Source organism: Hemicordylus capensis, chromosome 9, assembly GCF_027244095.1.
Source record: "Hemicordylus capensis ecotype Gifberg chromosome 9, rHemCap1.1.pri, whole genome shotgun sequence".
Taxonomy (NCBI): Eukaryota; Metazoa; Chordata; class Lepidosauria; order Squamata; family Cordylidae; genus Hemicordylus; species Hemicordylus capensis.
Window position 1 is genome coordinate 30282973 of NC_069665.1, and position 24009 is coordinate 30306981.

Here is a 24009-nt window from a genome sequence, read left to right on the forward strand (position 1 = left end):
GGGCCAGATTCCTGTTTGAAAATGCTGTCTCTTTGGATTAGTTCAAACCCTCCAGGCTAGTTTTCTTTTCCTGCCCAAGACCATGTGGCAGGAAAGACCAGGGCTGTGGAGAGAGGTCAGTACCAGGGCAGCTGAAATCTGTAGGGCAGGGAGATGACCCTGCACCTTCTCGGCACACGTGGTCTCAGCCGTCCCGGTTCCTGGCCAGGAAGGAAGCTCAGGGGATGGCCCGGCTCCTGGGAGGCTGAAGGAGTCTCACCTACTGACCTGGCTGCACCAGCTTCTGCGGCTTGTTCTGGGGTAGAGGACTGAGGCATCTTTAAACAACGGAGGCCTGTTACAATAATTTTACAATAATTTTTACAATAATTAATTCACAGTCAAATTAAAAAGCGTGGGTGAAAAAACGAGTCTTTAAAGACTTTTAAAAAGTTGTCAGAGATGGGGAAGCTCTTATATCGTCAAGGAGCGCGTTGGGACAGCAATGGAGAAGGGCCATCCCTTCGTAGCCACCAGACGAACCAGTAGCAGCTGCTGGTGATTCAGATTACCTCAAGGATTCAATTCCCTAGATTACCTCAATGGGTGGTGGGGCTCATGGCGAAGAAGGTATTCTCTTAAATATCCAGGGCCGATGCCGAAGGGCTTTATAGTTTATAACCAGCACCTTGGATTTTGCCCAGACACGTATTGTATTTGTAGCCAGTGAAGTTCTTTTAGTATTGGCGTAATATGGACTCTCCGAGATGACCCAGAGACCAACCTGGCTGCCGCATTCTGGACCAACCACAGTTTCCAGACTACATACAAAGGCAGCCCCACATAGAGCGCATTGCAGTAGTCAAGTCTGGAGGTTACCAGCAGATGTACCACTGTTCTGAGGTTGTTTTTCTCAGTAAACTGACGCAGCTGGCTTATCGGCCGCAGCTGGTAGAAGGCACTTCTGGCCACTGCCTCAACATTAATAGTGACCAAAATGGACTTCAGTAATTTTTCTGAATGGATTTTCACTAGCCAAGATGAACAGTGGTCAGATGGGCTTGTGGCAGGATGCATTGTACAGAGCTCTTTTGTCTTTGTCTTGGACGCGAGCAAAGAAATTCACCTAAACATGAGAAAGGGCTGGACACCTCCTGATTAGTGGTGTCCAAGTTGGAGTTCCGCTTGGACGTTTGACCCATCCAAAACGCTTTGCCTGACTGACCAGTGAAGAAATGTCAATTAACAGTCTAGTATTTTAAAAACATTAGCTTTATTTAAAACAACCAAAAGACACTTTAATCATCAACCTGTCTGCCACATATGCTAATTACAAAAGCCAATTAGTTGACTGCTATTGAGAAACAATGGAATTTACTTCTTCAAGAATTGTAATGATTTATTAAAACTTTTGACAGAATTAGGTAGTAATATGATTGCGAACTATTCAGTTCTTTCCTTCTGGCTTTTATCCAGGGCCTGTCTATAGTTGAAGTAAAGATAAAGTGTGCTGTTGAGTTGGTGTCGACTCCTGGCAACCACAAAGCCCTGTGGTTGTTTTTGGTAGAATACAGGAGGGGTTGGCCATTGCCATATCCTGCGCAGTGTGAGATGATGCCTTTCAGCATCTTCCTATATCGCTGCTGCCTGATAGAGGTGTTCCCCATAGTCTGAGTAACATACCAGCGGGGATTCGAACTGGCAACCTCTGGCTTGCTAGTCAGGTCATTTCCCCGCTGCGGCATTAGGTGACTCTCTGCCTATAGTTACAACATTTAAAAAAAAATGAAATTAAAGCAGGAATAAAGCAAAGTAACAGCAGCTATTAAAAAAACAAGAGCCCATTTTTAAAGGCAGTTGTGCTTTCCCGCCACCAGCAAGCCAGATCTTCAAGAATCATCAGCCACATGGCTGGAATATTTGACAGTGTCTGACCATTCAGACCATTCAGCTGACCAGTATACCAGCCCTAGTAGAAATGGATCTGAGCAAACTTTAGTGGCTCTGCTCAGGCTGGAGATGTATCCATCGCAGGGGTTCTTTCTCCTTAAATTGTCGAGTTCTACGGAACCGGGAGATGTTTGTGAATCCCTGGTCCAGATAAGAGGCCGACTCTGGTGCTAGGCAAAGTGAATTGAGCAAACTTTTGAAAATGTGGAGGAAGTTGGAGGCAGGCAGAGGTGGAGGAGGCTGGTCTGGGTACGGGTGACTTGCTCACCCCTTGTCGCTCTCCAAGCAAGTAACCAGGCTGTTGGGCAGGATGCACCTCAAGTGCAAGGCAGCCCTTTGCCAGCCAGTCCTCTGACACACACCGCTCTCTTGCTGTCCCTTCTTCTTCTTCAGCGTGCAGGCATGGCTGGTAATTGCTTGTGCTATTAGGAGCTTTCAAAGGCCGATCCGGAGTGCGGTGTCTCTCGCTTTCATTCCTCTTCCTTTCTGGCTGGAACTTAGATGCTACGTTGAGTTAAGGCTTTAAAAGCTTGATTGTAACTGGGAGCTGATGGTGACTTTGATAAGGGGAGCAGAACATCCAGTGATGCAGCCGCTCGGTGGTTTTAATTTTTGAAAAACCCCTCTGTGTTCTCTTGGGCTTTTGCCCTGACAATTTGAGATATTATTATAACACCTACCCCCCCCCCCGCGTTCTCTTTTTGAAAGGTTGCTGGAAGTCAATCAGATAATTGCAACCTTTAAATATTAAGGTTACTTATGCCCTCACTTACTCTCCCCCCCCCACACACACATTGTAGGGTTTTTTAACACAGCAACATCAGGATACATCTGTGTGTGTGTGTGTGTGTGTGTGTGTGTGTGTGTGTGTGTGTGTGTGTGTGTCCCCTGCCCCTCCTCCTCCTGTGTTTCTTTTGTTCTGCTGTTTGATAGATGTGGACAGCTGATAATAATAAAAAAAAAGGTAGGGAACTGATCTCCAGCCAAGATAGTTGGGTACATTTATTAACTTCAAACGTGGGAGTGTGGGCACACACAGAAAATGATCAAACCTTTTGGCAGCTCTGTGTGTGTGTGTGTGTGTGTTGCTGCATGCAGCTACAGTCCTGGCTTTTTAGATGGGGGAGAGCTGATAAAATGCAGGCAGATTGATTGAGTTGCAGATTGCATGGTGGCGTGTGCACATGTGCGCGTGCGCATGTGTGCATTAATGTGTGTCGACTTAATAAAAAAAATAAACCTCTCATAAGAGCACGAAGCAGAAATTCTTACTGAAGTTTGTAGGAGCCTTCTCTCCCCCCCCCTTTCCGTTTTGCTTTCTGCTGAAGCCGATCTGAGCTGCTGATAAGCAGAGGACTCGATCTCTCCTCTGATAAAGATTGCCAAGTAAGATAAAGAGCTCCCTTATCTTTGGCAAACAGACGGCAGCAGGATTCGCCTACCACAATAACAGACCCTGGAAAGGGGAGGCAGGAGGGCTCCAACGATTTGTTCCATTGCAAATGTGATTAATGCAGGCATTTTAATTATCTGATTGAGATGGAGGAAGAAATGGGCCCTTCCCCATCCCCCCTGCTGTTTTTTTTATAAAAGAAGTATATATATTTAACTTGATTTCTCTTCTGGGTCTGTTTATCAGCCCCAGATGTTTCTTGGTTCAAAGTAAGCTCTTAGATGCCTATCTGCCGTTCTGCTAAGTGTGGCAAATATGTCTTTTAATGAACGCAAAAGGCAAATTTGAAATGTGGTCTGGGTATTCCCTGAACTGCAGTTCAGCGGTGTCAGTTAGCTAGCATGGTTAGAGGCCGGTCATCAGGGTCCGACCCCTGTTGCATTGGTTCAGGCTAGCCGCCATGACAGGCTGGATTTGATTTTTGCATAACCTCCGACACACCTTTTGACATTTTGACACGAGGGTAAAAGGCAACCAGCAAAGGAAAGCTTGAGGAAACTCGGAAAGATCTGGAGAAGAAACACATTCCAAAATGTGGTTGGAGAGCCTTTATTGAGGAGGCTGCGAGATCCTGACCAGGCAGAGTTCCTTCAGGTCCGCAGGCCTTCTGGCCCCAGGAACTTTTGTTCTCACCAAGGGAGGAATGTGTCAGAGTATCATGGAGCCAGGAGAGGCCGTTGCTCTGCTCTGCTTGTTTCACCTTAAGAGATGAAAGTATGGTGCCAGTGTGGTGTAGTGCTTCGAGTGTTGGACTAGGACCACGGAGACCTGAGTTCAAATCCCACCCCCCACTCAGCCATGAAACTCATTGGGTTACTTTGGGCCAGTCGCTTCCCTCTCAGCCTAAGCTGCCGCACAGGGAGAGTGGTCACTATGTAGCTCTGGGCTCTTTGGAGGAAGAGCAAGATTTAAATGTTAAAATAACAAAATAAAATAAAGAAGCATTCCCCCTTCTCCTCCTCCTTTCTCACAAGAGAGAATGCCTCTTCTGGGATAGTGTTTTGCAGTAGTACTATTATGTTATGCTGCGGGAGGAGCTTTATTTTCAGAAGTGGCTTTTCTGAAGGGGACAAAACGAGGTGGGGTGTCTCTCCATCCGACCCCCACATTTCAGTCCACATGAGATGATTTCTCCAGAATCACCTAGATTTCTGCTTATTATAAGGAGCCATTAAAATATTAACATCAAGAAAAGGCTTGGTTGGTTTCTTGCAGTTTAAGATTTGAGTTTAAGATTGCACACATCCCAAAAAAGGTCTTTTATGTTTTGCTATGCATCTTCTTCTCCCCAGTGCCCCCTTACCCCGGATCCTTTGTTTTGCATAGAATGAACGTTTGTCATTTGCTGTGCAAACTGTTGTTTTATATACCACTCCTCAACAAAAAAGTTTTCAGAACCATTTACAAAACAGAAGAAATAAGAAAACGGTCCCCTTACGGTCTGGAAAGAAACACAAGGGAGACCCCACTTTCCAAGGTGCTTCTTTGCCCTTTTACGAATTGAGTGCTGATGGAGGGAAAGTAATACCCATATTTACCCAAAATGAAGGCAACCCTGAATTTAAGATGCCCCCTTTAAAAAACAGAGATAAAATACCGGTTATGCCTGTATTTACCCAAAACGAACAGCACTCTGAATTTAAGATGAACGCCCCCCGCCAAAAAACACCCCACCTTCTAACATCAAATAACTTGGGGGAGGAGGTGGAAACCTAGACTTGGATTCAGGTAAATACAGTGGAGATGAACCAGCACTCTTGTGGTAGAAAGCACTGCTTTGTGGTAGACATGTGGCTTTTGGATTCTGTACTGATTTTACTCCCCAGGTTCAAACGCTTTGTTTGACATGATTTTTGAAGAAGAAGAAGAGTGCAGAATTTGTGCTGTGTCCTATAGATTGTGCTGGGCTGATAGGGATGATGGTAGGCTTGCTCGTGATACAGCACGTATGATCATACGAAGTTGCCTTAGATCCCGCCCCAGGATTGCCTGCTCTGGCGTGCAGTGGCTTTCCAAGGTCTTGGGCAGAGATCTCTCTGCCCCCCTGAGATCCTTTAATTGGACTGAAACAGGGATCTGCGTGCAAAGCGTATGCTCTGTTGGCGAGCTACATTGAACAGGCTGTGGGTGCTCCTGATGAACAAGTGAAGCTGCCTTTTGTACAGAGTCAAGCATTTGGTGCATCTAGCCCAGTAGTGTCCGCTCTGACTGGCAGCAACTCTCTGTGGTCCCAGATGTGGGTCTTTCCTGTCACTGGATACCTGCTTCTTGAAATACCTGCTTCATGAAAATGCAGGGCATTGAATCCTCCTTTGGCGGAAAAAGCACAGGCTCCACCACTGAGCGGTGACTCCTCCCTAAGCTCAGCCCCCCCCCCGCCCGCCCGCTGCATCTCCAGGTAAGATGGGGAGAGACTCCTGCCCGGAACTTTGGAGAGCCGCTGCCAGTCAGTGTGGACCGTGCTGAACTAGGTGGACCAAGGCTGTGACTCTGCGGGAGGCAGCTTCCTATGCTCGCATGATTTTTGCATTTCTTAGTTTAATAGGTTGCTATCCCACCTTTCTGCAAATGTGGCACAAGGTGGCTTTGTGGGTTAGATGTCAAAAAAAGAAAAAGAAAAAGAGGGGTGGAAGGGAAATGATACTTGCAGTGGTCAGTGAACATTCAAAAGTGTATAGCTCTACCCAGGTGAGTCTTTGCTTGTGGTTGGAGTGTAATTTCTAAAAGAAAAGGAATTAAAAGATGAAGGGACCCCGGACGGCTGGCTCCATAACTCCAGAAGTGTGCTTACTCGGGGCAGGGCGGATGGGGGATGCATGCACTCTGCACATGCTCAGGGACACCCTTCTTTAATATAGCTACACATGCCATTCTGTTGAGTTCTGCTACTCAAAACCCAGCACATGTTCTGTGGTTCCACTTAAGTCTTGCTGGTAGTTCCAACGACCAACTCTGCTGCAATGCTTTTGCCTGTGACTTCTCCTGGAAACGGTTTTGGCTCCTTAGTCATGAACATGCCTCTACTTAATACAGTAGCTGGAGAGAATGTAAGCAATTTCTTCTCTTGGTGGCTGCAGTAGCTTGTCTGACTTCTATTTTTAGCCCTCCCAAGCTTTAAATCCCCTCGCTCCTCCTTGCTGCTTGTGGGCAGTTCAAGGTTTTTTTAAAAATTTGTATGTTCCTTAACCAGCCTTGCCTGGAACCCATTAGGTACTTTGCTGAGTTTGCCTTCAACCTTTATTTAGTTTTTCAAATAAGTCCATGCAAGTTACTAGTCCTCAAAAATACCTGCTTGCGTGGGCGTGTGTGCGTGCTCATGCACACGTACACGCAGAAGAACAGCCCTGCTGGATCAGGCCCAAGGCCCATCTGTTCCAGCATCCTGTTTCCCACAGTGGCCCACCAGATGCCTCTGGGGAGCCCACAGGTAGGAGGTATGTGCATGCCTTCTCTCCTGCTCTTGCTCCCCTGCAACGGGTACAGAGAGGCATCGTGCCTCTGAGGCTGGAGGTGGCCCACAGCCACCAGACTAGTAGCCATTGATAAACCTGTCCATCATGAACTTGTCTAAGCCCCTTTTAAAGCCATCCAAGCTGGTGGCCATCACCACATCCCGTGGCAGAGAATTCCATAGATTAATGATGTGCTGTGTGGAAAAAGCACTTCCTCTTGTCGGTCCTAAATTTCCGAGCCTTCAGTTTCATGGGGTGACCCCTGATTCTAGGGGTCACGCACTCTCTTTCTCTCAGTTTCATGGGAACATAAGAAGCTGCCTTATACTGAGTCACGATTGGTCTGTCTAGCTTAGCACTCCCTGCTCGGACCGGCAGCTTGGCTCTCCCAGGTTTCAGGCAGGATTCTCCCGTGACCCTCCCTGGAGATGCTGCCAGGAACCGAACCTGGGACCTTCTGCATGCAAAGCCGATGTTCTGCCACTGAGCCGAAGCCCCTTGGTTGCCTTTAGCCAGTTCTTATTGCCCCACAGGCTACTAGGCAAGTAATCACTTGGTAGCCACGATGCTTGCTAGCCACGATAAATCACTTTATCCACGATGCTGTACTACTGGTGGCCAGGTTGAAAAGGGGGAAACGGATGTGGCTTTCTCAGCTGCTTCCGTTTTGGTGCGTGGTTATGGCTGAAGTGCGGATTAAATCCATGTTACTGATAGTTTGCAAATAAATATTTCATCAACGGCTGCCTGAGCACCTGCAGGGCCCGTGCCACAGCAAGATGGCTGCTAGTCTGTGCGCCCGTGCTCTGCTCCCGGCCGACTTCTGTGTGCAGATCCTTCGTTGATGAGAGTCCCAGGCTAGAATGGAGTGTGGGGATTTGTGGGCACAGTCTGTTCCTTCAGAAAGCCTGGTGATGCTCGGCTGGTAGCAGAACCTGTTCTGTGGAATGCCAGACACATGCCTGCATGCATCGTTTTGGCATATCAGGAGCACTGCCGGGATTATTATTATTATTATTATTATTATTATTATTATTATTATTATTATTATTACATTTTATATTCCGCTCTTCCTCCAAGGAGCCCAGAGCAGTGGACTGCATACTTGGGCTTCTCCTCACAACAACCCTGTGAAGTCGGCTAGGCTGAGAGAGAAGGGACTGGCCCAGAGTCACCCAGCAAGTATCATGGCTGAATGGGGATTTGAACTTGGGTCTCCCTGGTCCTAGTCCAGCACTCTAACCACTACACCACGCTGGCTGGTCCTTCACTTGACTTCAGGAGTGCTGAGAGGCAGATCTTGCAAGGGCTGATGGATTGGGGGAGAGAGATACTGGCGGAAACTTTCATTCTTAATTTATATGATTTTTTTTTTTAAAGAAAAATTTAAAGAGCGTCTTTAAAATTAAAGATGGCCATATCCTCAGTGGCTTGAGATCCTAGCAGAAGTGGGTTTCTTTTGACACCCTTTGTTGTTGACTTCTCTCCCGCACCCCCACCACTGCCCGATTATTTCTCCCTCCTCTTCTGCAAAGACAAATTGTAGGTGCCCAAAGCTCTGTGATCGGAGGGGCAGTTTGCCAAAAGCTGGAGGGCAGGAGTAACATGATGTCTAAACGTGTGTGTGCTCGTTTGTGTGCGCACACAGAGCATTCCTCTCCCCTAAACCCAGAGACGCTAGCTTCTTGTGAGTCATGGCTCAAGCAGAATAAATGTGTGCAAATTACACAGGTCATACAGCTGATCTTTTACTGATTGGCCCCTAATAAATCACTCACATTTGATTTATTAGGCACAGTGTTCCAGTGTTGGAAGAGCATCTGCTTTGGGTCCTGGATTTAGTTCCATGAAAATCCCACATCCTGCCCACTGGGAAATCCTCCTCCGATGGTTCTCCCTCTCTCCTTCCCTCCTCCTCTAGCCTGAAATTTCATTTTTTGCCAACACACTTTCACCCTGCCACCATAAGGGCAAGTGACTTGCTTTTAATACAGAAGCTGAGATGGGACTAGGATATCAGCTCTGCACCAGTATTCCCTCTAATAGGCAGATGTTGTTGACTACAACTCCCATAATCCCCAAGCAAAAGCCACTGCAGCTGGGGGTTCTGGGAATACTGCCCTGCACCCAGTGCTGACTTCTGTGCTTGCTGCAGGCCATGATCCAAAATCCAGTTGCCCCAGTTAATCAGAGTGCTTGCTTACATCACTTGGTGAGAAATCTCCTCTCCCTCCCCTTCTCTGAGTGGCCACCTAGGGAGTTTAAAAAAAACACCAAAACATCCTCCAGGCCATGTTGCAAGCAGTCCAGGCAAGATGCACGACTTGGGAAAGCGTTCCGAAGGAGAAGATCTGGTTGTTCAGATCTGGTTGTTCGGAGATGGCAATTTGATGGTTATCTGGGCTTTTCTGGAGGGGAAGTTTAGGGTGTTAAAAGCTTGATCCTCCCAGTTCTCTGGTGATAAAGAGGGCAATTCTTCATATACAGGTGGGTCTCCTGGGTGCCTGGTGAAAGCCCATCAGCTTATCTGGAAACTGAGCTGTGCTGCATTGGTGAAATAACCCTAAGAACTGCATGAGCCGCTTTTGGTGTGAACTCCTGTAGTGAATGTTTGCTCTTTGCAGCTTTCCTCCCTCCAAACTTGCTCATGGACTTCAAATTGGTTGGAACTCTTTGGCTTTGGAAATGGTTCTTTTGAACAATCGGTTTCCTTTTTCAGAGTATCAGCAAATTCAGGCGGAATCTACCAGGAGCTTAATCTCCAGAAGTTTCCAGTGAATCATGCTCAGAAACTGTTTGCAGTACAAGCTTGAAATCTGGCTGACGTGCCTCGTGACCTGTCCTTTGCAATCCAGAGCCAGGACTGCAGACTCTGTATGTGGCCACTGTGAGACTGGGCTGGAATACAGTTCCAGAAACAAGGTTCACGGGTGTCAAAGCAGACAGCTTGAGCCTCCTCATCAGATTCAGGAGAGAGAACTGGTCAAGAAATTTGCATTGCAGATTATCCTGCTGATTTTGTAATGGGAATTGAGCCCGCTCTGATCCACGCTCTGATCCACGGGAGTTAATTTTAGGATGACAGATGCTTGCAAAATACATGTTTGTTTGAGATCACATTCACACAGTGCTTTGCAAAGTTCAAGTTGGAGCCAAATTTCCCTGCATCTCAGATGGCTGCAGGGCCTTCGCACTAGTTTCTGAACTCTGATTGCTCAGGCCTGAAACGGTTCAAATAATGCTGTTTATCGGTGCAGGTGCTAAGCGACATCTTAGCAGCATCTGATCATTCCACCTATATGTGTGTGCGATTTCTGACATTAATTCCTTATAATCTGAAGTCCTGTCTTCAAGGATAATGTTAACTTTTTCCTTCCTGGGAGGCCCTCCAAAAATAAAAAAAGAAGATGGAGTCAATAGTGGGGAGGGAGGGAAATCTCAGTACTGGAATTGAGTGGGGGTGGGTGGGTTTGCTCTACTCTTTTGGAGAACGTTGGGTGCAGTGTTCTCTCCACCCCACCACCCCATCTGTGTGCAGAATGAGTTTTCTTCTGGGCAGCAGTATAAAGGCAGTGTGTGCGCACATGCATTCAGAATGTGGCCTTCCAGAACCTGAGCGGGATCTACAATTAACTGAGCGGACATCAAAAAATGCTTGAGTGTGTGCACACACGCACGCCTTAGAGGGTACACTGGTTGGGTGAGGCTAAAATATGAGTGTTGGATGGGGAGAGAGGGAGAGAAACTGGGGTGGGGGGGGGGAGAAGCTTGAATCCTTGCTTTCAAAACTGGAATGACAAAAGTCCCTGTTTCAAAATGAGTAAAGCAGAGGTTTTCCCCCACCCCACCTCCAAGTGCTTTTTGGATAAGAGGATGCAAGGCTTTGAATTACACAAAGCTCTTCGAACAAAAATGTATATAAGGGAAATAAGTGTGCCCTTAATTGAATGGGCAGCTTGCATTATTCTGATTTGTCGTGTTTGTGTGTGTGTGAATTTGTTTAATGGATTTTTGTCCATTTGTGTATTTGCTGCTGAGCTGATGGGGCTTGTGCTTTTGTTAAAATCCTGCCCTCTGAAAACGCAAACGAAGCTTCAAAACACATGTTTGGCTGTTAAACCAATAAACAGAGGATATGAAGCATTTTCTCCAGCAGATCCCTTCTAAAACAAGAAGTGAGCAGGCTCAAGTCTCTTTGTATCTGATACTCCCAGAGACCCTTTGCTTATTACGGCTGGGGATGATGGGAGTTGTAGTCCAGCCACACCTGGGGGTCCAAGCTTGAAAATGGTTGGTCTAGCCTCCCATTTCTCACTCAGATTGCTTATCTGTGTATGCTGGGCTGAGGACTGCTTTTGTCTTCTGAGGACTGATTTTGAGCATCTCCCTTGATTCCGGCCTTTCCATCTTGCACACTGTTTTCAAGCAGGGGCTTCTTCCTCTGAGTTGCTCCAGCTGAAGAAGTCTCTTCATTGTTCTGTAGCAATATACTCTTTTATTGTTGTTGTTTGCTTTTCTCTTTTTGGAAAGGGTGAAACAGTGACAGGAATGTCACTGTTGACCTTGGGCTGGGATAGGGTTAAGAAATGAGTGCCTCTGAGTCATTTTAGATAAGGGCCTTTCCCTGTCTTCTTTCCCCTCCAAAATATCTGTTATCTCTCTGCTTCTCACATCAACATGCTTTGGTGACATCTCTCATTTGCCAGCAGAGAAAGGAAATGCTTTTTCTCTAATTCGTTAATCTCCTGTTTTTTTACAATCTCTGAATATGCCCTCCATATCTCCTATTATGCACGCTAATGCATTTCCCCACCTTAATCTGAAAATTAGGCCTGATTCACACATGCGTGGGCACACTCGGGTTTGCAGGGTCTCTGTGTGTTTCTAGTCACGAATACCAATATTTATATAATTCAAATACTCAACAAAAGTTTCCAAAGTGGTTTATACAGGTAAATAAATAAAGATGGCTCCCTGTCCCCAAAGGGCTCACAATCTTTAAAGAAACAGAAGATAACCAGCAATAGCCACTGGAGGGATGCTGTGCTGGGGGTGGAGAGGGCCGGTTGCTCCCCCCACCTGCTAAATAAACAGAATCACCATTTTAAAAAGGTGCCTCTTTGCCCAGTTAGCAGGGGCAAAGTTCTTGTTATCTCCAAAGTCCCCCAACTGGAGTCAAGTGCAAAATAAGTGACTGGGGTGGGCGGTGGGCAGAATTGTTTGCCTCCTGCCTCCTGTGACCCATACCCTGAGATGTCCTGAATGTGCAAGCACAAATCTGTATCTCTGTTACTGTAGATCAGGGATTTGAACACGCAGCTGGCCTGCAGAGGAATATGGAGGATGAGAGGGAAGCAGTTGACACAAGGGCAGAGAGTTTGGGCTTTCTGACTGGCAGTTTTATTTGGCATTGTTGTGCCAATCTATGTCAGATCACCCAGAGGATCTGCCTTCTGGCTTCTGTCTGCCCTGATGTACACCCCTTGACTGTTCTACGTATCTTTCCTGGCAATGGCATGCATGATTGAGAAGCCCTGTGTGGGAGGTGGGAGGCGAGGCAGCTGGCATTTGTCTGTCTAGGAGGCACCTGGAATGTCTGCAGCCTTGAACCGTCAGAGAAACGCAAAGTGCCAGCTAAGCAAAGGAGTCTGTATTGGATGGCAGCAGTGCTGCATGGTGGCCCAGTCATATGGTGCAGTCCTCATTTGGTTTTGCAGTCATGAACAAATGAGCATGCATGCAAGGATGTGGCTCACCTGTGCAAAAGTAGGCGTGAGGTGGGTGTTGGTTGAATGCACTGTACCACTTCAAAGGGGAGATCCAGCTCCCGCACATAAAAAGCTCCCCGCAAAGGGAGAAAGAGTGCAGAAACCGGGGAGAAATTCTGTGCCAGCTCATCCCTTTGCTAACTGTTCTGGTTGTCGGTCTGTGTTATGGTCTTGGCCTCCGAAAAGTGGTGTGGCCCCAATCCTGTAGTCTGAAGTGAAGACTACAACCTCCTCATTCTGAACCATTTGCAGACTAGGCCTAAAGTACAACGTATTGCAGTTAAAAAAAAAATTATTGGGGTTAGCGTTAAATAACTAAAGAGACATTAACTCTTTTTTAAAAAAAAAATTAGAGATTATCTGTGCCAGAAAAAGGCTGCCAACACTTTGACCCCTCTTTTTAGGAGTTAAATATTTCAAACTGCTGTGCCTCAGCCATTGTTCAGCAGATCTGCACCATATTTGGAGGGGTTGAGTCTCCTGTTCCCTAGCTGATATGTGCAAGATTTCAGAGGGGTGGAGTGGATACTTCTGTTCTTGTAAGTAATGTACTGTTCAGGGCTTATGATGGCGAAATGTTGACGCAACTCCTCTTCTTTATTCTGGCACTACCGCCAGGATACTGTAGGAGCCAGCCCTGTACAGAACCCAGAGCATCTTTCCCTTTGTAGGTGTTGGTGTCTGGAAACCCGAAACAAGAGTCTTAATGGCTAGCTGATTTCTCATGGCCTAGGCCTTTGGGACAAGTGCACATTCTGCCTGTACGGCCAGTGTGCTATGGCTCTTCCTCCAACATTGCCTGGCAAAGCATGAGTTTATTTTGTTAAGTTAACATGGAGAGGAGTTTTCTTCAAATTATCTTCATGGTCTAAGGTAGGCCTGCTCAACTTAGCCCCCCCCCCAGGTTCTTTGGACTACAGCTCCCATAATCCCCAGACACGGTGGCCAACAGCTAAGGATTATGGGAATTGTAAGCCAGACATCTTCAAGAGAGCTGAAGGTGAGCATTCCTAAGGGCAGGTGATGCAGCCACCTTGTTGAAGCAGGACTTGGTGTGGTCAGTGCCTGGATCATGGGAGAGCTATGCATGCTCCCTTTTGGGGATGGGTGGCAGAGCTCAGTGGTAGAATATCTGCTTTGCGTGCAGAAGGTCCCAGCTTCACCTCCGGGCAGCATCTCCAGGTAGGGCTGGGAGAGACCCCTGCCTGTAACCTTGGGAGAGCCGCTGCCAGTCAGTGCTGACAATCCTGAGCGAGATGGACCAACGATCTGACTCTATATGAGGCAGCTTCCTGTGTTCCTATTTTCTTCTGCTCCTCCCCACCCCAAATTGTTGGAGACGTTGATGTGTTCCGGCTCTCTCCAAGGTGCCAACCGGAAAGCTGGGAAACTGATCCCAGGGGGTGTGTGTGTGTGTATAGTTAAATCGGCATCAATATTCCTGACAGTCTTTGCAAGGAACAAGGTAAACAAGTTTCTTACCACTGATATGGCCACAAACGTGCCGCGTGTACCTCTAATATTAGCTTTCCTGGTGCTTGCTAACTGCATCCATTGATTGACATAAAGTTGTTTGCATCTCCTTTTCCCCGCACGGCTCATTATGGGCAAAACGGTGCTCTGACGCTGGCGGGGACCACTTGTTTCCCAGCTCTCATGTGCTCAGGTTGAGCAGAATCCAAGATGGCGGCTTCAAACTGCACCTTGGCTGGCATTTGGCAGCCCTGGAGGAGAATGGCCAGCCAGCACCTGCTTTGAGGGCACCCTCCGCAAAGTGATGGGCCCAAAGGTTTGTGGGCGGGGTCCCTAGTGCTAGTGGATTTTGCCAGTAGTTTGCTTCCCATTAGAGCTGGGCGACACAGTCAGGCGTGCTGGAAGGGATGTGCGTGTACTAAAGGGGCTGTCTTCGTACACACAGTGCAACCCTGAGCCATTTTGGAAGGGCGGTATATACATCTAATAAATAAATAATAAACAAACAAACCTTGGAGAAGCCGCTGCCAGTCTGTGAAGACAATACTGAGCTAGATAGACCGATGGTCTGACTCAGTATATGGCAGCTTCCTATCTTCCTATGTATTATGCTGAGCTCCGCTGGCCATCAACTCAATTTGAGACCTGGGACCTTCTGCATGCAAAGCAGGTGCTCTTCCACTGAGCTACAGCATCATTCCCTAAGAAGAATATGGGAAGCTGCCTTATGCTGAGTCAGATCATTAGTCCAGCTAGCTCAGTGTTGTCTACACTGACTGGCAGCAGCTCTCCAAGGTTTCAGGCAGGAGTCCTTCCCTGCCCTCCCTGGAGATGCTGCCAGTGGCCGGACTGAGGACCTTCTGCATGCCAAGCAGATATTCTTCCACAAACACCCCAGCTGATCTCACTCACACACCCACTCCTGGTTCCCCCCCCCCAAGCTTTCTTTCTCCCTGTAGCCAAATGCAGAATGCGAATATGATGGAAATTTAGATGCCGCTTGTCAACAAAAGTTTCCAAAGTGGCTTACATAGATATACATAAATAATAAAAATGGCTCCCTGTCCCCAAAGGGCTCACAATCTAAAAAAGAAATACAAGATAGACACCAGCAACAGGCCCTGGAGGGATGCTGTGCTGGGGACGGATAGGGCCAGTTGCTCTCCCCCTGCTAAATAAAGAGAATCGCCACTTTTAAAAGGTGCCTCTTTGATCACTTAGCAGGGAAAGGCAGAGGGTGGCGGGGTGTGTGTGTGTGTGTAGCTGGAGATCTCCCTTCTGCCCAACCCTGAGGCAGAGGAATCCAGTTGAGGTTGACTTGGAGCAGAATGATCTTAGTTGTAGCTGCCTGCTTCCCCGCTGAGTGGGGCTTGTCGGATCCCCTGGCTTTGAACGCGCAAAGCCGAACTCTTGCCCTGCTAGGCTTTCTGTCTCGATGGGTAAATGTCCACATACCGTGTTGTGGCACTCTGCGGCTCAGAATGGCCTGCTTGCCGTTTGCCTCCGTTTTTAAGACTGCTCGGCGTGTTTTAAAAGCGGTTGAAGTTACTGCTCTTGTGCAGTCCCTGGAAGGTGCCGCCGGTTGAGAGGCAACTCAGGGAGGAAGCAGGGTGCCCGGTGCTGTGCAAAGCATTGAGTCGCTGTGGGGCTGCCTCTGAGGGCTGCAAGGTTGGGTCGGCAGGGAGGTGGAAGAGGAGGCAGAGGACAGTCCATGGCGAGAATGGGTGAAAGGAAGGGTGGGGAGGAGCGGAGGAGCAGGATGCATCTGGCCAGGGAGTGTTTTACATGAACGGAGAAGGAGTTTCCTGACCGTTTGACAGTGGAACTGCCTGCCTCATGGTGGTGGTGGTAAGCTCTCCTTTACTAACAGAAGCTACCTCTCAGGGACCCTCCAGCAGATTCCTGCACTGTGCAGAAGGCTTTACTAGAAGAGCTCCGAGGTTCATCCCAGCTCTACGGTTCTCTGAGAAGGCTGGTAGTGGGCTTCCCAGAAGCATTAGCTGGCCACTGTGGGAAGCAGGATGCCGGGCAATATGGGTTTTGGCCCGAGTGGCTCTTAGGTTTCTAAATTGCATGTTGGTTAGAGGTGTTTGCTGACCAGAACCTCCATGTTCAGTGGAAGTCTACCTCTGAACACCGGTTCAATTGCACCGTGAGCCATAGCAGGAGAGAGCTGTCCCCTTCAGACCCAACTTGGGGACTTCCAGGTTGGCTAGATTTTTTTAGCTGTTGTGGGACAGGGAAGCATCTTCTGTTCCCTCTTGCGATGTACAATGCTTTTTGTTGACAAGTGGTGTAGAAATGTTTTCAGTACAACGGCTACAGATTATTGGAAACAGGGCTGTGTCCGAGCAGGCTTCTTCTGAACAAACCTGCCGAGCCTCGTGTGCCTTGTCACTGCTAACAGTGCCATTGTGACTGGGGGTGATGGGAGTTGTAGTCCCACGTCGGAGGACCCAAGCTTGAGGACCCTTGATGCTAAAGCATTCTAAACAGCATTGGGGACCTTGGAAGGTGCCTTATACCGAGGCAGACCTTTGGTCCATCTAGTTTAGGGTTGTGCACAGCAGCTCTTCGGGTTTTGAGAGTGGAGTGGAGCCCAAACTGGTCCAACCAGGGAGCAAAGTTGGGGCCTTCTGCAAAGGGAAATGGGAGAAAGAGAACCAGCCGCTCTCTGTGCCTAGCATCCCCCCCCCCATCTCCTTGTGGGTCTGGATTGATTCATCTGGCATTTCTTCTTGTGCCCCCACCCTCCTCCTCCTCCTCCTCCTCCTTTTATTTATTTTTTTAAAAAATGTGGAGTTCAGTCGCTCGCTCACTCCTCCGTCTCCCGGCTGAGGCCTCTCATGCAGGTTTCAGCGGATATGATAATACGGAAAGTTGAACTGGCCCCATTACCGCGCCACTGATGGTTGAATTGATAAGGGCTTGATAATGGTGGAGATAGCCGGTGCTCAGTAGCCAATGGGGCAGCCTCTCCTCCCATTAACATTCCCCACCATGGACCGGCTCGGAGCTGCCTATCTCCTCTCCATTTCCACTCCTCCACTAGATAAGAATGGAAATACTGACTTCATAGCTCACTGATTAAAGTGTCTGGATTTCTTGATAATACACAGATAAATTATGTTTTTCAAAAAGAAGGTAGGGACGGGAGTGTGAGGGCAGAGGAGGGGGGAAGGAAAAGGAGAAGGGGGGGAGAAAGAGCCTTGAGTCCATTTTTTCCCCTTCCAATCTCTTCTGCTCTGCTCCACGATTCCGCTGCAGAAAGGCTTAGCTCTTCTGGACTTCAAAGCACGTCATGATGTCGCCAGACAATTAACAGATTTGCATGGGGCAGGTTGATTCCAGCGCTGCCACCGGAGTGGTGGTGGTGCTGCTGCTGCTGCAGAGAGGAGACAATGTCAAGTTGTCTTCTTGGGTGGATACAGGCTATAGTGTGGTGTTGGGGATCGAGCAAGCGTAAGATGCCAGGTTTTTGGGTGTGCGTTTTGGATGGGAGAGTAGGGAGGAGGAGGTGGTTCGGGAATCGTGGCCAAGAAGGCTTTAGCTCCTGGGGTGCTCAGTGAGAGTGTTTACTCCAGGGCTCGGCAAATCCCAGGCGCCAGGGAGCCGTGGTGCCTAAAAATTTAACTGTGCCACCTGGACTAGTCAGAGGCAGAGTTATTAAATAAAATCTTTGTGTGTCCCGAGCAGGCCTGCTTCTGATCTAAGTATGTTACTTGTAAAGGGGATACACGGAAGCCCATTTACCTCTCCCCCAGTGACCATCACGAAGTCCGGAAGTTTTGTCACATGGCCATCATCTGGGTTCTAAATTTTGGGACAGGCTCCTAGATCCAAAGAAAATCCATCAAGGCCTGGTTGGCTGATTCTCTCTCTCTCTCTCTCTCTGGAGCGGGGAGGGTTACGTTCAAATAACTTTCCTGGCCTGGGGCAGAGGAAGCAATTAAAACCTAACACATTAAGCAAAGAGAATAACTTGCTTTGCATTGGTGCCCACCTCACTGGAGCACCCATAGCATCTTCCTTTGTCAGAAAGGATGTGGGGAAATATAGTGGCTGAGAGACTGGCTAATGAATTGTGAGGTCCCCAGCTAGGATTTCGCCCGTGCCATGAACTCATGGGGCCAGGAGGAGGAGGATCCTTATTGGGCCAGAGCAAACGAACATCTAATCCAGCATTTCCCACCCACCAGATATCTCTGGGAAGCCTGCAGCCAGAAGATGCAGGCAGGCCTTCTCATCAGCCATTGACCCCCCTATAACATCTTGCCTCTGAGGCTGGAGGTGGCCCATAGCCATCAGGGCTAGTAGTCATTGACAGAACGGTCCTCCATGAATTTGTCTAAAGCCATCCAAACTGGTGGCCATCACCACATCCTGCGGCAGAGAATTCCAGAGATTAATGATGCATTGTGTGGAAAAGTACTTCCTTTCATTGATTCTAAGTTTACTGGCAATCAGGAAAGCCATCCAGGCTAGTGGCCATCGCTACATCGTGTGGCAGAGAATTCATAATACAGGTGGCCCTCCTTATCCACGGTTCCAGCAACCGTGTGCGTGTCTGCGGTGAGGAGCTAGACACCAGGTTTCCATGTCCGTGGGTGCAAAAACAGGCTATTCTTGCCTGTTCATGGTTTCAGGGCCACTGGAAATGACGTAAAGTCATTTCTCGTGTCATTTCCGGTCTGGATTTTTTTCTTTTTTCTTTTTTTTTTGGTGGCTAGAATTGGGGGTTGGGGGTGCATTGCTGGAGAGCAAGATAGAATACTTTATTTCTCTTATCCCCCTACCCTTGTAGCTTGTGTGTGTGCATGTAGGTACCTAACCCCTAGATTTCCATAGGTTTCATTATTTGTAGTTTCCGTATCCATGCCTATAGGCGAGAACAGGATCCCCGTGAGTAACAAGGGCCATCTATATTGACTTTCCTTAGAGTGCTGTTGTGAGAATGGCAATGTGAATTCAAGGCAGCTTACATGGAATTCACAGGTGGCCTCACATCCAGGTATTGGCCAGACCTGTACCTGCTTAGCTTCAGGAAGGTGGCTGCACAACTCCCACCATCCCCATCCACAGTGTCCAAAGCCAGGGATGATGGGCATTGTAGGCCAATGTCTGCAGGGAGGCGGAAGGTGGTCAGTCGTGCCTTAGACCATACCTTGGGACCATAATGGATGGCAGGTGTTTGGAACTCTTGGAGTGGAGCCTAGTCAGGGGTGCTTGGGGTGGCCAGCTCTTCAGGACAATGGAGCATCGTACATCTGTGGGCAGGCCTTCAGTAAGAGATGCTATGATTGTTCGCTGCTTCTACATTATTTATATCTAAAAGGCCTAGCTTTGACTAGGCTCTGTCAGGAGCCTAGTCCCTGCTAACTTTTAAAAGTGGTGATTCTCTTCATTTAGCGGGGGAGAGCAACTGGCCCTATCCATCCCCAGCACAGCATCCCTCTAGTGGCTGTTGCTGGTGTCTGTCTTGTGTTCCTTTTTTAGATGCTGAGCCCTTTGGGGACAGAGTAGCCATTTTCTCTCTCTCTCTCTCTCTTTCTTTCTTTCTTTCTTTCTATGTAAACCGCTTTGGGAATTTTTGTGGGAAAGCAGTATATAAATATTCGTAAGGAAACAAGATGGAAGGCCATCTTGTAAGTCCAGTAATACGCCAGACATGGATAGGGCTTCCTGCCATGTGTTGATATCTTTTTAAACACATTTTTTTCAAGCTACCTTGAGTTCCGTAGGGTAGAAAGCAGGTCTTTTATTTTTTTAAAAAAAACACTTTAACCTCCCATAATATGTGGAGCACTCTTTCATGGAGGGTTGTAACGCTCCCCTAAACCCAGGCACCCTTAGTCCCCATACCCTACTCTAACCAATCCCAAAATAACCCTATATACTTTCCATTCACCACTGCCTCAGTTTCCCCCTATTTCCTGTGTGGGTCTCCTCTATATTGCATCTATGAGCTCCTCGGGGCAGAGACTGTTCCTCTTATACTCTTGTTAGGCACCATGTTCAATATGCTAACTAGAACTATTAATAACTAATAACGAGATATAATAACTAGAACTATTACTTGCTTAGAAGAGAGGTCCCCAACTTTGGATCTCCGCCATAGTGGCCAAAGGCCGTGGTTGATGAGACTTGTAGCAGCTGGCAAAATCTCCGGTTGGCTACCTTCTGCCCGATAATGTGTAGTCCAAGGTGTGGTAAGGAGTGGGGTACCTATTTTCTCCCCTTTTAAGTGCATTGTTTATCTAGCTGGAATTTGATTGCCAGTCTAATTATGTTTTTGTGGAACGGTCTTTTGAGCAAACAAGAACATTTTAGGAGAAAGAGAACCATTTGCCCTTCTTATACTCTCATGGTTGTGATCCTGTGAACAAAAGGATGGCCAAAAGGACAGGGCAGTTCGTTCTTGTCAACTTCCTCTGTTGAGAAGCACAGCTTATACATATTCTTCATAAGCGTTCTTTGTGGATATTTCTGCATTTCCAGGGGAAATGAGCATTTAAAAATGGGTAGTCTCCTAAATGCATAAATAAGCAATTTTAGGATAGGTGGTGTGTGTGTGTTTGCTTTTCGTTTTTGTTTTTGCCTGAAAAATAAACTTTGGTTCCTGAATGTTCTAGGTTTCCTGACCTTTTTGAAGGTATCTCTTGAAAATCTCAATCCCCCCCCCCCGCCCGAACCCACCCTACATTTTCTAACTAAAGACCAAGCAGTCTAAAGTTCATTTTCGATGTATTGCCCCATTCCAGTAGGGCTGTTCTCCTCTCTTTATTATTTTTTTTAAAGGAACTGCGATAAAAAGCAGAGATAAGTCCAGGGCTGTTTGGTGTAGGAGTTGATATCTGCGTTATCTATCTCCCTTTTTCACTCTCTGAGCAGCTCTGTTGTTTTTTACCCTTATCTCTCTCCACCAAAATGCCAAGAACAGAAAACACACAAACCCCACTGCCTTGATAATTCATGGAACTGGTGATAAAATGTTACCATTAAATTAAAATTGCAAGTTATTTTTTCTTTCTTTTTGCAAATGAAGTCAAAACACAACCCCGGGGAACAAATGAACGAACACACACACACACACACACACACACACACACACACACACACACACACGCCTTCATCCTTTTGTTGGGTAACAAGATCTGGAGTGAGAAGAGGGGTTCTCAAGTGAGAGGGGTTCTTTCTTCCATTCTAGCCCCACCCAGGAAAAATAGCAAGGAATGATTATTTTGAGCAAACGAATAAGTGCCTAAAGAAATTCATAAGGGATTTTCTTCTGTGCGAGGCATGCAGAATGGAACTTGAAAAGGGGATCGTAGAGAGTGTTTTTCTCTCAGAGCTTATTGAAGCTCCTGTTTTATGTGGTGTTTTTCTGAAGAGGGGTGTGTGGTCTTTGGGGGGAAACATGCCCCTTTCTCCAGCTGTGCATTCAGGGGATGCAACATACAGAAACATGGGACATGCAGCAGGAAACGTCCCTGGCGTGTGTCTGTAGTGCAAATATAGTATCCTGTTTGCTGATTTCCAGGAATTTTGGAAAGCAAAAACGTTTTTCCCCTTCCTCCAATGGAAGAAGGCTGTAATGCACACAAAGAGTGTTCCCATACGTTTTGGTGGAAGGGCTGCCTCTGTTGAGCTGAACGAGGCAGCTGTGCAGGGAAGAGCTAGGCTGGCGTGCAAACAGAGGGGGTTACTGTAAGCTTAACTGGCTCAAGAGGCACATGGTACCTGCCATTTTGGCTTTTGTCTTCTGGGGCAGATGCCAGAGCTATGGATGGCTTTCGGCTGGTGTCTGTGTGCTGCTAAAAACGGTAAGGTACAATTTCCTGAAATTTTGGAAGCTGAAACACAAGTGGGGTGGGGGTTTCTTTCCAGAAATTGCACACGTCTCTAGCCCGATTCAGACATTTGCTGTACAAGTGTACAGATGTCTGTACACTCGTACATGTATTGGTGTGAATGACACTCTGTTCATTTTAACAGTAAACCCTTCAAATGCATGGTACAGGCAGGAAGCATGCTTCTGTACCTGGGTTCAACATAACATGCGAATGACTATGTACACCATGTACTCGTTGTATGAGTGTTGAACTTAATGTGTGAAAGGGCCTTCTCTTTCACCACAAATAGCTTGCTTTCAGTGTGTGAAGAGAGTAAGGACGACCCATCCTCAGAAGAATCTACTCCCTGTCTGAGGCCAGAACAGTTAGTGCGACTGGTGGTGGGGTGTGTGTGCATGTGCATATGCGCATGCACAGTGTACATATGCATGCAACATAAAGGTTTATTAAAAATCATGTATGATGTGGGGCTTCAACAAATATTTATATATTATATACCATTTTTAAACAAATGTTTTCAAAGTGGTTTATGTAGAAAAATAAATAAGATGGTTCCCTGTCTCCAAAGAGCTCACAATCTAAAAAGAAACACAAGGTAGACCTTAACAATAGTAGCCACTGGGGGGATGCTGTGCTGGGACTGAATGGGACCAGTTGCTCTCCCCTTGCCACTCTGAAAGGTGCCTCCTTGCTCAGTTAGCAGGGGAGAAAGTGGATAGAGAGATGTCCCCCACCCACATCTTTCTTACTAGAATTCAGGGCTGCTCAGTGAAACTAATGTACAGGAGATTCAGGACAGAAACAAGAAAACGCTTCTTCACACAACGCGACATTGACTTGTGGAACTCACTGGCACAAGATATGGTTATGGCTGCAGACTTGGATGCCTTTACAAGGTATCGGAGAAATTCATGAAGGAGGAGAGGACTGCCAGCAGGTATTAGCCATGGCGGCTAAATGGAACCTCCATGCTCAGAAGCAGTCTACCTCTGGATTCCAGATTCTGGGGGCAAAGGGTGGCTGTGTGCTTCCTGGAGGCATCTGGCTGGTTGCTATGGAAATCAGGGTGCTGGGCATGATGGGCCTTTGGGTATGATCCAGCAGGGCTCTTCTGACATTCCTGATCTCACAGAGACAAGCGACACCACAGCCTCATCTGGGGGTGGGTATTTGGGTTTCAGAGGGGCCTTTAATTAAGTTCATTCATTGCCCCCCTGCCCTGGGTTCACAGTTTATGAATTACTGCTTGAGAAAGGAAGGGAAGAGGAAGGGAACAACCATCTTATTCAGACATTGTACCTGCAACCAACTGTTTGCATACATGTACGTGTTTTTCCATGAATGGCTGTTCCTGTGTTCATTTTAAAAGGGAACCTGGGTACAGGCCCCCTGAAATGCAGGATGCAGACAGAAAGTGCCCGTGAATAACTGCACCTCTGTACACAGAAGCCCTCTTCAGACATGTTGAATACGGGTACTGTGTACACAGGCACAGTCTATTGCACAGCTACAGTTATTCACACATTACATCGGACACCCAAGTTCACTTTTGAAGTGAATGCAGATACCATCATTCAGACAAGAACCTGTACAAGTGTACAGACATCTGTATGCTTGTACAACATAATGTCTGAATAGGACTAGATTTTACACATGTTTTACCATTATCACATGTATCTGGCTCCCAGCACCAAGTCCTGTTCGGTAAGGCACCCTCTTTGCACGGCTCAAGGAATTCCTAGAGACTCTTGAAGAGCAAGGCAGTCTTCTAGAAACCTTCCTCGAGTGTGGCTTATGTAACCAGCCAGGACTGTGGCTTGCATCTGTTCTTTGCTGCCACCTGAGGAAACCACAAAGGAACAGATCTGTTGATCTCCCTCCGCCCGTCCCCCCCCCACACACTTTCTTTTTCTTTTTTTGCATCTGTGAGAATTCACCACCACCACTAACCACCTTTGCAGGGTAACTTCCCCTTACCACACAACCTTCTGCAAGCTCTGCTTTAGAAACATGCGCAGCTGCAGCTTTTGCTTATTGTCAGATTTGTAGACCACCTTTTCATTAAAACCATCTCAAGGCGG

The 24009-nt window shown here is 47.3% G+C and overlaps 1 protein-coding gene across 2 annotated transcripts in view; it reads left to right on the top strand.

Moving 5' to 3' along the window:
* ZFPM1 (zinc finger protein, FOG family member 1) overlaps positions 1–24009 on the top strand; it is a 98606-nt gene that overhangs the window by 7183 nt on the left and 67414 nt on the right. Inside the window, exon 1 of one of the 2 annotated variants that reach the window (XM_053271399.1) lies at positions 21755–21898. The exons of the other annotated variant lie outside the window; for it this stretch is intronic. Coding sequence (XP_053127374.1) covers positions 21847–21898 — 52 coding nt within the window. The 5' untranslated portion in view covers positions 21755–21846. Of the gene's footprint in view, positions 1–21754; positions 21899–24009 lie in introns of those variants that run through there. 2 annotated transcript variants of the gene reach the window in all.